The following is a 16,154-nucleotide window of genomic DNA, read 5'->3' as shown; positions in this document are numbered from 1 at the left end:
AATGGCAGGGCCCACCTAGCCTTAAAGGCTTTATCTTTTATAGACGCCTGTTACCGGAAAACGGCCCTTAATTAAGAAAATTTAATATGTTTTACTGAGTCTGTTCTCATGACCTGAGTTCTTCCATAGTCTGGCTCACTAATTTTTTTTTTATCTGCACTAAAAAATTTAAGAGCCTTATTTTGTTGACAAAGGAGATGGAGCTGTATTTCACATTTCAACATGAGAACTGTAAAAGGTGAATCGTTTTCTGTGCAGTCTTTGACACGGAAAAAACCCAAGTCAGTTTCAACAATTGCCTTATTTTAAAAAGAGAACTTACAAGGATTCATTCGGCACTTATAGAATAGAGGTTGACAGTAAACAAAATGAAGAATTTCAAGAACAAATATGCCTATTAAGTTTTAACATGTCAATAAAACATATTTTCCAGTTCCGAAATATTTTTAAATCCATCCTCCGAATTTTAGTTTATTAAACAAGTACACTCTTGAAAGATAATCTGGCGCAAGAGAGGTCAAAGCTTGAATTTCTGCCTTCATTCTAGATGCTGCCATAATCTCCATCTGTAAATACGTTTAAAAGTAGTTATTCCAAAGACCTGTGTTGCAAAAGGGTCATGTCGCTGTTCTTGGTTTGCTCTGTCACCTTTAGCCCCAGGCTGCCTGCTGCCCGATTCTAATCCCGGGTCTGTGAAACTGGGCCTAGGCTTGGAAGAAGTGGAGAAGCCCCAGAGAGGAAGAACAAGAAAAGCGAGTTTGGGGATCAACAATAAGCAGAGAGCAAAGATCAAAGCGTTCACCTCGCCCTGTGCCTATCTCTTGCTTCTGTCTCTACCCCCAGGCCTGCTGGGCTCTGTTTCTTCCCCTGTCAGACCTCATCTCTGTTTCTTTCTGCCTCAGCGAGCCTTCCCTCCCTCCAGGTTATCGAAACCATTGCCCGAGACCCAGTGTGCCAATATTACCTAAACCATTGCCCAAGACCCACTGTGCCAGGGGACCTGCAAAACTTGAGCAGCTGATTGAGGGACAAGGAAAAGAAGAAGATAGAAAAGCAGAAAAAAGGGATGGAAAGGGAAGAAGAAAAGACTATGAGAGAGGGGGAGGGAAGAAGTGAAACGCAAAAGATGGAAATGAAAGCAGAGCAGTTTTCAGAAGTACACTGTGTTCTCCAAAACTGTGCAGATTTTCTCGGTGGAAGTATCGATGAAGACCTCTATGTGCTCTCCTAATTCAGGAGCAAACCTTCCAATACTCCCTGCTCCCTACACGACAGAGAAGCTAGCCACCTGTAGTATTCCCTCCTTTCAATGATATTGAAGTAGCCCTACAAAGGGCCACACATTAAAACTTAGAGCATAGTCTGAAATAGCAACAAAACTATAGGAAATTACCAATTGAAGGTAATTGGGATGAGAAGCTTATCCTCATTCCTAAGATAGTTCTTAGCTTCTAGCCTAAGAATGTAGTTTTCAAAACTCTGTTTCCAACACTTCCACAAAAATGAGAAACCATTTTTAAGATGCACAGAAAGTATAAGTAAGGTGGAGTTGCTGGCAATACAAATCTCTCAGAAGATATTTTTAAAATGTTAGCGTAAGTTGCTTTTTAAATTAAATTCATTAGTTACTAAAAAACATATATTTTAAAACAAGGTACTTCTTTTTTCCAGAATGGCTGGTGGTCAATATACGGTCTCTTCTGTAGGCTATCAAGCTTCATCTGGTCATGTTTAGTCAGAGGAATTAAAGTATCTTTGGGTATATTTAATCTAGAAATAAAAGCACAGGAAGAATTTGTTAGGGAAAACTTACATTTTGGAATGTATTGTGTTTTATACAATTCGAAGAACAGTGTGGGGTCAAGTTATGCATTTTATAGAAATATTTAATAGGTATACTATTTTGTGACAGAAGCAACATTTAAAACAATTTATTTAAATTAAAATATCTAACCTTTCAATATCAGATGGTAGGAGACCAAGCCATCTAATAGCTGGGACTGTGAGATTATGGGCTTCAAAAGACATGGACTAAAATAAAGTGACAGCAGGTTAAATTGTAGTTTCAGTCAGAGATTGCTTGCTCAAATATCAACCAGTTATATTTATTGAGCACTTACTGTACTAAGCTTGGGAGGGTGCAGGGGGTCAGAGTCTCCCCTAGTGTCACTTGAAAATGCAAGAAATACCAGGCAATCTATTTTCTCTCTGCATTTCTGAGAATCATCGTTATCATCCTCATCACTAGCATTAATTGAGCACCTAATGTATGCAGAGCCCTGATTTGGTAGAGCACAATAAAAGTAAAAGTGGTTGCAGTAGCTGCCCTCAAGAAGTTTACATCTAATGAGGGGGAATGTAGGCGCGATTGCTGCTCCAGGGTGGGGACGCGAGGAAACAGGCTCTCGCTGGCATTGTCGCTCTTTCAGCTGGAAGGATGCTGGCCCAGCTGGGAAAACTCTGGTGTTCCCAGCCTGGGCTGCATGGTGAGCCACTGCAGATAAAGCGGTGGCTCTGTTAAATCCCTTGACCTTGCTCCCCAGTCCAGGAGGAGTTGATGTTTACTCTCACTCCTGGATGTGACATGCCAACGTGGAAATTAATCACTGCTTTTTTTCACATTGGGGAATATGGAAGCTGCAGAGTGATTGCTCTCTGTAACTGTATTTACTTTAGGAAGACTTGTCCCAACTCTTTCTTAGCACTATGGCTTTGTATGGACATTAATGAACGTTCTGGAGCCTGGAGTCCAAGCAACTTAGACGTGGATGAGATTTAGGCCTCAGCTTCTGCCTTTGATCCTCCGGTTAGAGGTGTCAACTTTTCATTTTGAGTGCAGAGCTAATATTGTTGAGGGGTTTGAAAGAGGATGTAGTGACCAGGGGGTATAGCATCAAAGGGCAGACACCCTCCTCCTTGCCCCTGGCATTCAGGGGGGACTCAAGAAGCACTCAGCTAGCCCTGGGGCTTGGGAAGGGAGAAAAACCCAGCTCTAGAGCCCAATAGAGGCACAATGAGGTCTCGGCCAATGCTGGAGCTCAGTGAGCAAAGGGTCTCCACCTAGACTCCAAAGCCAGGAACCCCATTTCTCTCCCCCAAAGCTCCTGGCAGGCTCTGGGACTAGACCTAGAGCAAAAGCATCCCCCAACCTGCCCATAGAGCCCCAACTTGCCACTGGAGCCCCTGCCAGGCTGCCTAGCCAGAAGAGGGTGAGCCCACTGTTGGGTAGGGACTGTCCCTATATGTTGCCAATTTGTACTTCCCAAGCGCTTAGTATAGTGCTCTGCACATAGTAAGCGCTCAATAAATACGATTGATGATGATGATGAAGAGGGGAGAGACTAAGGTGACCAGGGGCGGAGCCTAAAGTGAGTAGGGACTGTCAGGAACAGAAAAGGGAAAATAATAATGAGAAGTGGAGAAAGGCAAAGAAGAAGTAGAAGGGTAGGGAAGAGGAGAATAGTGAGAAAAAGAGAGGAATGAGAGAGAAGTGAGAAAGGGAAAAGTAAAATGGACCAAAAGGAAAAGGGGAATTTGTACTTCCCAAGCGCTTAGTACAGTGCTCTGCACATAGTAAGCGCTCAATAAATACGATTGATGATGATGATGAAGAGGGGAGAGACTAAGGTGACCAGGGGCGGGGCCTAAAGTGAGTAGGGACTGTCAGGAACAGAAAAGGGAAAATAATAATGAGAAGTGGAGAAAGGCAAAGAAGAAGTAGAAGGGTAGGGAAGAGAAGAATAGTGAGAAAAAGAGAGGAATGAGGGAGAAGTGAGAAAGGGAAAAGTAAAATGGACCAAAAGGAAAAGGGGAAGAGTAGAAAAGGAAAAGATGGATAGAGAGGGGGGAAGGAGGAAAGGATACACGTTATCTATTTCCACAGTGTCCTCCACTTCCGCCACTGTTATCACCAGTCAAGAGACAGTAGTTTTGAAACCCAACAAGGTTGAGAGAAGTCCCACTGGATTCTGGGGCCAAGTCAGTGGAGTCATGGCTAGCAGAAGGCAAAAAGTGAGGCCAAAATCTTGGCAACAAGGGGTGGGATGGCTTAGCTCCGGCTGCCTGTCCTTTCCAAAAACTGGAGACCCAGTTATTATTGCCAATCTCATGGGCACTAATGGGCTTCTTCTCCTCTGTGGAGTTGAGGCTCCCGCCCTTGGTACAGCTTCTATGCTACTCAGTTCCTCAGGTGCTTGCCGCAATTGTCGGCAATTAATGGAGTGTCTGGTGTTTAAAGGAGTAAATATCTACTAATTCATTACTTACCAGAGATCCATACTTGTAGATGCACATTATTTCTATGCCTGTTAGAGAAAATCAAGTTAACTTAAAAAATGGGCCTTTTCTTACTTTTAGGTGCTACCGTTAACATTAGAGCACTGACTGACTTGAACTTTCAGGGCTTGACTTAGACCCAGGGCTCCTCAAAGAGTAATAAATTCACAGTCTAGCACATCTACCGTCATCACCTTTATCATCATTATCGGTATGTGTTGACCATATATTCTATGTGGGAGCACTGTGGGATGTTCAGACAATGTGAGGACACCTGAGGGCCAGGGATCATCTAGTAACGTATCTTATTTTGTATCATTCCCTAGAACTTAGTGCAGTGTTTTGCATGTAGTAGACACTCAATAAATACCATTTGAATGAAAGAATGAATGGGTAGAAGACAGTCCTGCCCTTGAGGAGCTTACCGTCTAAACGGGGAGACATGGCAGGTGCAAATTGTCTTGGTATAATAGGGATGAGAGTAAAAGGATAAATATAACTGATGAGAAAGAAGCAAAAGTTCAACAAGTAAATAGGAATAAATAATTCTAATGGATCTTGTAGGAAGCTAATGGGGTGTGACATGGCCACCTCCTGCCCAAATTTTAAGTGTTGCTGGTGTGGTAGGGCAGGCCCTTTTAAGGTTGGGTGAAACATGGACTTTCAAATAGCTGAGATCTGGCTGCCCAGCAGTTAGGCCTTTACCTCAATAGCAGTAGTACTTTCGATTCTAAGATAAATTCACATTTAAATGTTTTCTCTGCTGTTGCACTAGCAAAGGTCATTTAAGTATGGTGCAGGAGACAGGGGAGGTTGTCTGGGCCCTGTCTGGATCCAAGTGGGACTAGGTTGATGTTGTCTTGACCATGCCATTTAGGGTTAGGTTTGTGGGAACTGCAGCGGAGCCCTGCCCAAGAGGGGCTCTCCTCAGTAATCAATCAATGGTATTTATTGAGCCCTACTGTGTGCAGACCACTGCACTAAGCACTTGGGTGAGTACAGTCCTTGACCTCAAGGAGCATATAATCTAGAGAGCACTGCTAAATTTCACATGCATGTTTTCCATGCATTTTCATGGACACCGTAAAAGGACGAACCAACAATTTGAATGTTCGATCCAACAGTACCTGAAGCCACAAAAGTTACTGTCTTTAATGTTAGTTAATGATTACTCTTGCTCTAGCAAATATGAATTTCACGAGGATCCTTTCTTTAAAAAAGAAACCCTCCAAAAGCATGTCAGAAATAAGAAATAGGTTTGTTGTTAATATAGCAGAAGTTCTGTGCTTTTTCCCAACACAGTAATTACCATGTGGATCTGCATCCACAAGAGTGAAAACCGGAATGTGTAATGTATCCCACAGCTTCTTGACCATCAGTCTTGTGTTCAGATCTGGGACTCCTTTCCCCTAAGAGAAAAATAACCAAATTTAAAAAATAAAGTAAGAGAAAACTAGCCTGAAGACGGCAAAGCAAACTTCCCTACCATTCTGAGCTATACTGATACATTAAATTGTATTAATGCACCATCTACATCCCAGTTGGCACACTTGGCTCCTCTAATGCCAACTTACTGTACCTTGATCTTGACTTTCTCACTGCTGGCCCCTTACCCATGTCCTTCCTCTGGCCTGGAATTCCCTCCTCCTTCATATGATGATGATGATTGCATTTATTAAGCGCTTACTATGTGCATTGCACTGTTCTAAGCGCTGGGGAGGTTACAAGGTGGTCAGGTTGTCCCACGGGGGGTTCACAGTCTTAATCCCCACTTTATAGATGAGGTAATTGAGGCACAGAGAAGTTAAGTGACTGGCCCAAAGTCACACAGCTGACGGTTGGCGGAGCTGGGATTTGAACCCATGACCTCTGACTCCAAAGCCCGGGCTCTTTCCACTGAGCCACGCTGCTTCTCTATCATATCTTTCAAACCACTACTCTCCCCACCTTCAAAGTCTTACTAAAATCCCATCTCCTGCAATAATTCTTCCCCAATTAAGTCTCTTTTCCCCTGTTTCCCCTCTTTTCCCCTGTTCCCTCTCCCTTCTGCATCACCTATGCATTTGGAGCTGTACCCTTTAAGTACTTGATCTTCACCCCACCCTCAGCCCCACAGAATTGATCTCATATCATCATCATCATCAATCGTATTTATTGATGATGATGTCCATAATTTATCCAAATCATATCCATAATTTATTTTGATGTTTGTCTCTCCCTCTAAACTGTACACGCTAAATACCATCAGTTGGTTGATGGACCTTACACTGATTGCAACTAGCCCATCTGGACTACCACATCTGGATATATAGTATGTCAGTGAAAGGAAAATAGGGACCCTTCTTAATCAATCAATCATATTTATAGAGCGCTTACTGTGTGCACAGAACTGTACTAAGCGCTTGGGAAATACAAGTTGGCAACATATAGAGACAGTCCCTACCCAACAGTGGGCTCACAGTCTAAAAGTTAGTCTTACTAACGCCGGCCCGGTGGTTGGGTCTGAAATTGGTAACTCACTAAGGTACTTGTATCAATGACTCCCCTACCACCTAGGGAACATTTCTCACATTGTCCCTATTACGGAGAGGGAGTAGAATAAGGAAATCAGAGTTTGACAAGATAACCATAGGACAAAAGTTCCTGAAACCCTCAAAACTGAACAAGCTTCTCCCACACTCTTCACTTAGGTGCTGGGTTAGTGACTGGGTATTAGAGGTCTCCACTATGGTCCAAGACAGCACTGCATCATTTTACTGACTATGATAAAATAAAATCCCCCTTTGTAAATCACCAATGTTGGCATTTTTACTATTTTAAAATTCACAATTAGAAAAGAAATTATGGGGATATACCGTAATCATTATGCACGGAGACATTTTGTGACAGAAGTTATCATCCAGGAGTCGCTGAAATGTTGCATCTTTTTCTATGATTAATATAAACTTAGCATCTGTAATCAAATCTTTCATGTTAAGGCTGGTTTCCATAAACTGAAGGGATTGGAATTTAACTATCAACAGAGCAGTGAAAGTTAAAACCTCTTTTTACAATGAAACAAATACCAATAATTCACTTTTAGATCCAAAAAATAAAGAAAAAAATGGGAATGCTGTTTAATTTGGAATATTCTTTGTTTTTATACATGTAACAGAAAGTCCAACTAGGCTCTCACTCAAAGGATACTTCTAATTCCATGAATATTAGATGACACTGCTACTGCCTAAATCAACAAGACAAGATGTCATTAGCATTATAAACAAGTTACACAACGTTTGGTTATCAAAAATAAAACTGGATCTTAACCATTTCCTTTCAAAAAGACCACTCAACAAATTTGCTGCTTGAAGGAAAACAAGCCAATGGTTCATGTTGCTTCCCCTCTCTAGGCTGCTGAAGTATATGAAATGGGAAAGATAAGAATAAATGGAGGAAAGATAAACAAAAATCCCAGTTGGCACCACTGACTACACATTCATTGCTTTGACCAATTTTATTGTGTAGTCTTAAACTTTTCTATTTGCAGAGCTAATTCAGAGATATAATGATCTATACAGACTAATCACTGATTCACGCCATTTTTATGACTAAGAAAATTTAGCAATCATCATCAATCATATTTATTGAGCGCTTACTATGTGCACAGTACTGTACTAAGCGCTTGGGAAGTACAAATTGGCCGTTTTAAAACCTCAAAGTATGTTATTTTAATGTACTTAAATGTGGATTCTAGAATTTATATGAGGACAAAAATAGGTGTTAAAACTTCACTAATACATACTGTGGAACTGCAGGTACAATTCACTTTGGTACCATCTTCTTCAATGTAACTTAAATTACCAGTAATTAAACCCTTTGAGGTAGACAGCTGGAAAAATAAGACACTTGAGCCAATCACTGCACTATACAATATGTATTATTCATCATCATCATCATCATCATCAATCGTATTTATTGAGCACCTACTATGTGCAGAGCACTGTACTAAGCACTTGGGAAGTACAAATTGGCAACATAATATTCCAGTAGTTCACTTCTGGAACTATATAAAAGATGAAACTAGTCCTAAATTCAGTACATGAAAGTATTATTTATAAGGCTGGCTTTGGCCACGAGGAAGCTTGAATAGTTACAATATAATGAAGGCATGTATTTCATCTTATTCATCCTAATCAGAAGATGACATTTAGGGCATCTAATGCAAGTAAGTTCCTAATAAGTCTTTTTTGTCTCCATTGCATTGTTTTTTTAGGCAGCCCTCTCCCCAACCGCCCAAAATGGGTGGAAATCTAAGCACAGAAGCAGCAATTTACATCTTTGCATCCTCTTGCCCCACAACCAATGTGACTTTCAGGACAGTGGTACTGGCATATCAAGATGGGGAGGCAGGGAGTGGTGACACTGCATCTCTTGGTACTCTGCTTGTGTTTCCCCATCTCACACACATTCCCCCTTCTCTCTAGCAATGAAGAGTAGAGCCTGTCAATGTCACACTGGTCATATACCCTTGGCACTGTAAATACCCAGAAATGCATTAAAATTTGATGAAAATGCTAAGCACTGCCCTTTCCTCATCAACTAATGTAACGTATTTAGATGCCTAATAATATTGGGAATAATGATGTGAGCTGCATGATGTGAGCTGCACTAAACAGAATTGATTTTAGAAAGCTATTTGGCTTAAGATTTAATACACAAAACAGTCACTTTTTGTCAATTTCAGGACAGCGAAAGCAATACTTACAATATGAAGGTTTCTTCTAGGTACTTTTAGCATACAGGAAATATCACTGATGATATTGTCCACAACACTCTGGTTACCAAATAGTTGGATATTAGTGTAGTAAATATCTCTAGAAAGATAGAAATCCTTTAAATTTATTTTTATTGTTATATTTTACTCCCAAGTGCATGCAGCACTCAATAAATACAACTGATTGATTTTCGGGAAATAATGTGAGGATTAAGGAGCTATAAAGGTACAGTCAGTTCTGATATTTCTGCTAGTTCTGTTCTATATGTTAGAAGAAAAAATTGTGTAATCATTGAATGGGAATTAATGGGTTGGGGAGGTAGATGTTTTGAAAATAACAGTGACTGACCTTTCTATATATAAAATCCTATAGATTATCCACCACTATCAGAATGCTTTACATCCTTTCCACTTTTAATGTATTAAATACTATGAAGCTGTAAAAGTACGAAACACACTACAAAGTACTGTGTGATACAATATGGAGTGGGAAGGGAATTCCCCCTTCTAGACTGTGAGCCCGTTGTTGGGTAGGGACCGTCTCTGTATGTTGCTGACTTGTACTTCCCAAGCGCTTAGTATAGTGCTCTGCACACAGTAAGCGCTCAATAAATACGATTGACTGAATGAAAGTGCAGCATTGTTATGCTTTGACTGAAGCCACACACACCTGTTTGTTCCTCCACCAGATATACTTGTGCTAACTTGTATATTGTGTTATACCCAGAACAAACTTGTGCTTTGTGAAGAATGTTCCCTAATTTTCCCATTATATTATATCCAAATCATGTAATGAAAGCCTACATTACAGCAGAATTGACTGTATTTTATTTTATCGTGCATAGGGATTTCACCTTAAATACTATAATTCTAAAGTAAATATGCAAAACATACTTGAATGGACTTGAAATTGAATCTTTAGCTAAACTACAGATACATATGAGTTGCTACTATGGGAAAAATGCTGTTTCTGTTTTCATCCTACTAAATTCTTAAATTGTGGGGCGATTTCACAGTTAGGTAGAAAACTAAAATGTATTTACCTTTTGGTTGCATAAGTGTTGCTCTGTACTAATTTATAGACCACAGACAACATTTTAAGAATTAGAGCTGGAAAATGATATTCAATATTCATATTATTCACTTTATCCATTTCTCATTAGGAAACATTTGTTGACAAATGGTGTTTATTTGAAACTCATATTTAGAACTAATCAAATCTACATTTAATTTTTTTAAAAAAGGACCATAAATTGTTGTATAAAATATTTAAAGCAATTTTCCAATTACAATATCTAAAGTATAATTCGATATGGATTTCAGCTCACTTAGATAGTCAATGGCAAACTATGGGGAATATGGAAGTATAAAGTGCAGTTAGTGCCTTCAAAGAGCTTTCAATCTCATTAGGGAAGTGAGGACCCATAAATGGACAAATGTACAATTGAAAAAAGCAAAGAAACAGATAGTAAATACTTATCAAATAAGAAATCACGGATAAGTACATTTAGTCATTGTATCTTAAATGAGATATAATTACATGATTATCCAAAGAAAAGTAGCTATACATTAAAATGCTAGTGAGCATTAAACAAGTGCGTACCAGTTAAAGATTATGTTTTTTTTTACTGAGTGTGCCTAAAAATCATGCACTGTAGCTTTGTTATTGCAATTTACCAAATTTTTGGGTTGTTACTGATGAATCACTTTTCACTTTTCTTGTAGAACAATGAGATACCATCTGTAAACCTATAGAATCTTCAAACCTGGAATTGAATTAAAAAAATAAAATTAGACCCTCAATGCTAAGTACATATTGTACTGCACTCTTAATTATCCTGAGTTGCAATACATTCTGGTAAAGTCTTAAATTTTACTCATGACAACTTTTCCAGTTTAAGAACTAGAGAATCCCAGAGGACTTAGTTTTGAAGGATACATTTTTTCACTGACTCTCCTATCTCTATGGACAGTCTTTTAAATTTCAGTATTCAAATGAAAAACTTTGGAGAGCATTTGGCCATCAATTATAACTTCAGAATATTATACACCAATCATTTTTATGATGAGGATTATCCAGGCTTCATTTTTTATTATATACAGTAAGGGGGGGTGGAGGAGGTGTATGTGTGTGTATATGTGTGTGTGTGTGTGTGTGTGTGTGTGTGTGTGTGTATTTACAGCACTGCTCAGGCAAAAACACTTAGTCTGACATGTTTATAAAGCATCAATGTTACTAACTGTAATTTTAATAATTTTAGTGAAACGAAGTAACACTATCTCAATTACTATTATTATTATATTATTCCTGCAATGTGCTCAAAAACTGAAATACCAAATGTATCCTTAAGGTGGCAGAACACACCAGGCACAATAAGAAGATGAAAGGTCTCACGATTAAAATAAGAACCAAAATATTCTTTTTATTAAATAATTCAACTCTTCCACCACCATCCCGTTTTTCAGAGAAATGCGAGATTCCGCAATTTGGCATCATTATTTCAATTTAAAATTCCAACTTCTAAGCTAGCAAGTACAAGCATCAACACGTAAAGTTCTCCGACTAAATTCTCTTCATTTTATCCGCATAGTTAATGTATTAATAAAATTGCCCCTGCAGATCCTGATTTTTCATTCTTTAATCGAGCAAAACTCTACAGGCTAAGAAATTGCAAAGGGGGAATGCAAAGTCATGTTTCTTTGACTGATTTTATTAGTAGAATGGCAGGATTGTGTTGTGAAAGCGATGGTACTTGCTGGTTTTGCCATTTGAGGGAATCTAGAAAAACTGAAGAAAATTGATTCAAGAAAGATTCAGTAGGTAGCATACTCATAGGCTCAGAAGGAATAGTGAGCATTTTCATTGATTAAACACATAAACTTGAATAATGCCTACTTTATATTTTCCCAACTTGATCTGTTTTCCAGGATTAGGACTGGTGCTTCATTTCTTGCCAGACTTTTGATGACTTCTTGAATGATATTTTCTATAGATGCGAGAACCTCAGAACTAAAACAATAAACATATTGATCTTTTTAATTATAGCATATTAGGCAAAGTAATTTCCAATTACCTCAACTCGATTTTACTTAATTTCCGTATAATTTGGGATCTTAAGTCATTACGCTTCTGGAAGCATGACTAAATGGCACAATTTATAAGACCATTTTACTCTTAATAGCATCGTATTTTCAACCATTTGAAGTGGTAGACTAAATTGCTGGCTTCAGATTCCAATGATTAATGCCTTAACTCGATGTAATATTCGCTTGGGCTATGAATGGGAAAAAGTAAATTTGAAGGCTGCAAAATGCATATATGTTTGAGTACTAACACTTCCTCCGTAATATTAATCTTTAATCTGATAGTTTGAATAGTTTGGGTTTTAGTCATCCAAAAAATTGATTCAATCAATCAATCAATCGTATTTATTGAGTGCTTACTATGTGCAGAGCACATTCGATTTTTACCCCATGAAAAAACAAAATGTGAGAGGTGCATGGTTCAGGATACATTAAATTCAAATTTCAAGATACAGTACTGTATCGTCTTTCCTCCAAAAGAAGTTCCTTAAATCCTGCAGGCCACTTTTCTTAAATGTGTAATTGGGGTGGAGGTGCCTCTACAAGGCTGTCTCGGGTGAGAAGCTAGCTAGCCAAGCTAGGTGAGCTCTCTTCTCGCCAAGCTAGCTCTCTTCCTCCCTTCAAGGCCCTGCTGAGAGCTCACCTCCTCCAGGAGGCCTTCCCAGACTGAGCCCCTTCCTTCCTCTCCCCCTGGTCCCCCTCTCCATCCCCCCATCTTACCTCCTTCCCTTCCCCACAGCACCTGTATATATGTATATATGTTTGTACCTATTTATTACTCTATTTATTTATTTATGTATTTATTTTACTTGTACATATCTATTCTATTTATTTTATTTTGTTAGTATGCTTGGTTTTGTTCTCTGTCTCCCCCTTTTAGACTGTGAGCCCACTGTTGGGTAGGGACTGTCTCTATATGTTGCCAATTTGTACTTCCCAAGTGCTTAGTACAGTGCTCTGCACATAGTAAGCGCTCAGTAAATACGATTGATGATGATGTTACAGTCTCAATTTTTTTTTATTGAATTTCAAATAATTGCGTAATTAGGGAATAAAAAGGGGCCACCAAACAGCTCTCTTCCCCCCCCCCCTCCCCAATCCCCCTTCTCTCATACTCTTTTTCTCTCTCACACACACACACACACTGTTGTTTTTCTGGAACACACTGCAAATGCAATATTTATCAGCAAGCATCTCTCCACTTGGAGCCTGCGGCCAGATCTGGCAAATGTCCAGGCATTCACTGCCAAACTCAACAGAGTGCAGCCTGCAGGGAGGAGGACCCCACAAGCGCCTGTTACGGGTCAACAGGGCCGGGGACCCCTGGTAAGAGAGCCCGAACCCCGAGAACACAGGCCTCCAGAGGCCCGACCCCCACCACCCCTGTCCCGCCATCAGTGTCTCTCTGACCAAAGCACAAGGGACCATGGAATAATAATGATGATGCTGGCATTCGTTAAGCGCTTACTACGTGCAAAGCACTGTTCTAAGCGCTGAGGTAGATACAATCAATCAATCAATCATATTTATTGAGCGCTTACTATGTGCAGAGCACTGTACTAAGCGCTTGGGAAGTACAAATTGGCAACATATAGAGACAGTCCCTACCCAACATTGGGCTCACAGTCTAAAAGGGGGAGACAGAGAAAAAAAAAAAAAAAAAAAAACAAAACATACTAACAAAATAAAATAAATAGAATAGATATGTACAAGTAAAATAAATAGAGTAATAAATATGTACAAACATATATACACATATCCAGGTGCTGTGGGGAAGGGAAGGAGGTAAGATGGAGGGGATGGAGAGGGGGGAGAGGAAGGAAGGGGCTCAGTCTGGGAAGGCCTCCTGGAGGAGGTGAGCTCTCAGCAGGGCCTTGAAGGGAGGAAGAGAGCTAGGAAGAGAGCTAGATACAAGCCACGTAGGGCTCAGAGGCTTCATCCCCATTTTGCAGATGAGGGAACTGAGGCCCAGAGAAGTTAAAGTGACTTGCCCAAAGTTACAAAGCTGACAAGTGGCAGCCCTACTGAGACCTCACCTCCTCCAGGAGGCCTTCCCAGACTGAGCCCCCTATTTCCTCTCCTCCCCATCCCCACACCTCCTTCCCCTCCCCACAGCACTTGTATATATTTGTACAGATTTATTACTCTATTTGTTCTACTCATACGTATTTCCTACTCTATTTTATTAATTATATGCACATTGCTATAATTCTATTTATTCTGACGGTTTTGACGCCTGTCTACATGTTTTGTTGTCTGTCTCCCCCTTCTAGACTGTGAGCCCGTTGTTGGGTAGGGATCACCTCTATAGGTTGCCGACGTGTTCTTCCCAAGCGCTTAGTACAGTGCACTGCACACACTAAGCTCTCAATAAATATGATTGAATGAATGAATGAAGTGGCACATTAGAACCCACGACCGGGCTCTTTCCACTAAGCCACGCCTCTTCACCCTTCAGAGTCCTGAGGCATAGTTGACTCCCAAGGAATAATAATAATAATAATAATGGCATTTATTAAGTGCTTACTATGTGCAAAGCACTGTTCTAGGGCGTCTTCTGTGCAGTCCTACCCCAGCCCTGTGTTTGGGGGATGGGGCTCCCTGGGGGGCAGCTCCCCCCGAAATCCCAGGAAAAGGAATAATAATAATGACGGCATTTGTTAAGCGCTTACTATGTGCCAAGCACCGTCCCAAGCGCTGGGGAGGATACAAGGTGATCAGGTTGTCCCACGGGGGGGCTCACAGTCTTCATCCCCATTTTACAGATGAGGGAACTGAGGCCCAGAGAAGTTAAGGGACTTGCCCAAAGTCACCCAGCTGACGGATTCATTCATTCATTCATTCATTGTCACATTTATTGAGCGCTTACTGTGTGCACAGCACTATACGAAGCGCTTGGGAAGTACAAGTTGGCAACATATAGAGACGGTCCCTACCCAACAGTGGGCTGACAGTCTAGAAATGGCAGAGCGGGGATTAGAACCCCACAGCACCTGTATATATGTTTGTACATATTTATTACTCTATTCATTTTACTTGTACATATCTATTCTATTTTATTTTGTTAGTACGTTTGGTTTTGTCTCCCCCTTTTAGACTGTGAGCCCACTGTTGGGTAGGGACTGTCTCTGTATGTTGCCAATTTGTACTTCCCAAGCGCTTAGTCCAGTGCTCTGCACACAGTAAGCGCTCAATAAATACGATTGATGATGATGATGATTAGAACCCATGACCTCTGCCCCCCAAGCCCGAGCTCTTTCTTCTCCACTAAAGGAACAATGGCCCGGCTGGGCGCTCCGACGGGGTGCTCTACCTAGAAGGGGGCCGAGGGGCCTCCCCGCCGTCTCCCTCCAGGGACTTGGTCAGACACTCCCTGTGCTGGTCCACTACCCTGAAGAAGGAGGCCTCGGGGCCCGGGGGGGCAAGAGTCATGGCGGAAGGGCGAGAACGGGCGACAAGGAGGACGAGAGGCCGGGGTTGATGGAGGGAGAGAAGGGGCCGCGAAGGCCGGGGCAGACCCAACAGGTCTGTCAGGAGCCGCCCGACCGCCGCTCTTCCAGCGCACACGCGCCGCGGCGCCCTTCGCTCTCCCGCGCTTTCTTGCCGCTCTCCCCACGGCCTCGCGCCCTCAGCGCGCGCCGCGGCGCCCTTCGCTCTCCCGCGCTTTCTTGCCTCTCCCCCGGCCTCGCGCTCTCGGCGCGCGCTGCTCTCCCGTTCCTTTTTGCCCCGTGCCGCGGCCCCCTTCGCTCTCCCGTGCTTTTTTGCCTCTCTCTCTCTCTCTCCCCCCGGCCTTGTGCCCTCAGCGCGCACCGCGGCCCCCTTTGCTCTCCCGCGCTGTTTTGCCTCTCTCTCTCTCTCTCCCCCGGCCTCGCGTCCTCAGCGCGCGCCGCGCACCCCTTCGCTCTCCCGCGCTTTTTTCCCTCTCCCCCCGGCCTCGCGCCCTCAGCACACGCTGCTGCGCCCTTCTCTCTCCCGCGCTTTTTTGCCTCTCCCCCCCACCCCCCCAGGCCTCGCGCCCTCAGCACACGCCGCGGCGCCCTTC

The 16,154-nt window shown here is 41.7% G+C and overlaps 1 protein-coding gene across 1 annotated transcript; it reads right to left on the bottom strand.

Annotated features, from left to right (window-relative positions):
• Nucleotides 1-438: 438 nt before the first annotated feature.
• On the bottom strand, nt 439-15,598 carry SPO11 (SPO11 initiator of meiotic double stranded breaks). Its single transcript, XM_038750648.1, has 13 exons — nt 15,426-15,598; nt 11,925-12,038; nt 10,706-10,794; nt 10,072-10,138; nt 9,020-9,128; nt 8,057-8,143; nt 7,462-7,498; nt 7,131-7,240; nt 5,585-5,684; nt 4,267-4,304; nt 1,955-2,031; nt 1,659-1,770; nt 439-566 (listed from the first exon to the last, which is right to left on the bottom strand). The coding sequence occupies exons 1-13, from the start codon at nt 15,542-15,544 to the stop codon at nt 447-449; spliced, it is 1,179 nt and encodes a 392-aa protein (XP_038606576.1). The 5' UTR covers nt 15,545-15,598; the 3' UTR covers nt 439-446.
• Nucleotides 15,599-16,154: the final 556 nt, after the last annotated feature.

The sequence above is a fragment of the Tachyglossus aculeatus genome, chromosome 8, assembly GCF_015852505.1.
Source record: "Tachyglossus aculeatus isolate mTacAcu1 chromosome 8, mTacAcu1.pri, whole genome shotgun sequence".
NCBI classification, from domain to species: domain Eukaryota; kingdom Metazoa; phylum Chordata; class Mammalia; order Monotremata; family Tachyglossidae; genus Tachyglossus; species Tachyglossus aculeatus.
This window is presented reverse-complemented; position numbering and strand designations above follow the sequence as displayed.

Excerpts from the sequence above, each read along its gene's own strand:
- SPO11 (XM_038750648.1), bottom strand. The coding sequence starts at position 15,544 with ATGACTCTTGCCCCCCCGGGCCCCGAGGCCTCCTTCTTCAGGGTAGTG. Across the intron at positions 9,129-10,071 it reads AACACTTATGCAACCAAAAG|AGATATTTACTACACTAATA; the intron begins GTAAATACATTT and ends CTATCTTTCTAG. Across the intron at positions 5,685-7,130 it reads CTCCGTGCATAATGATTACG|GGGAAAGGAGTCCCAGATCT; the intron begins GTATATCCCCAT and ends TTTTTCTCTTAG.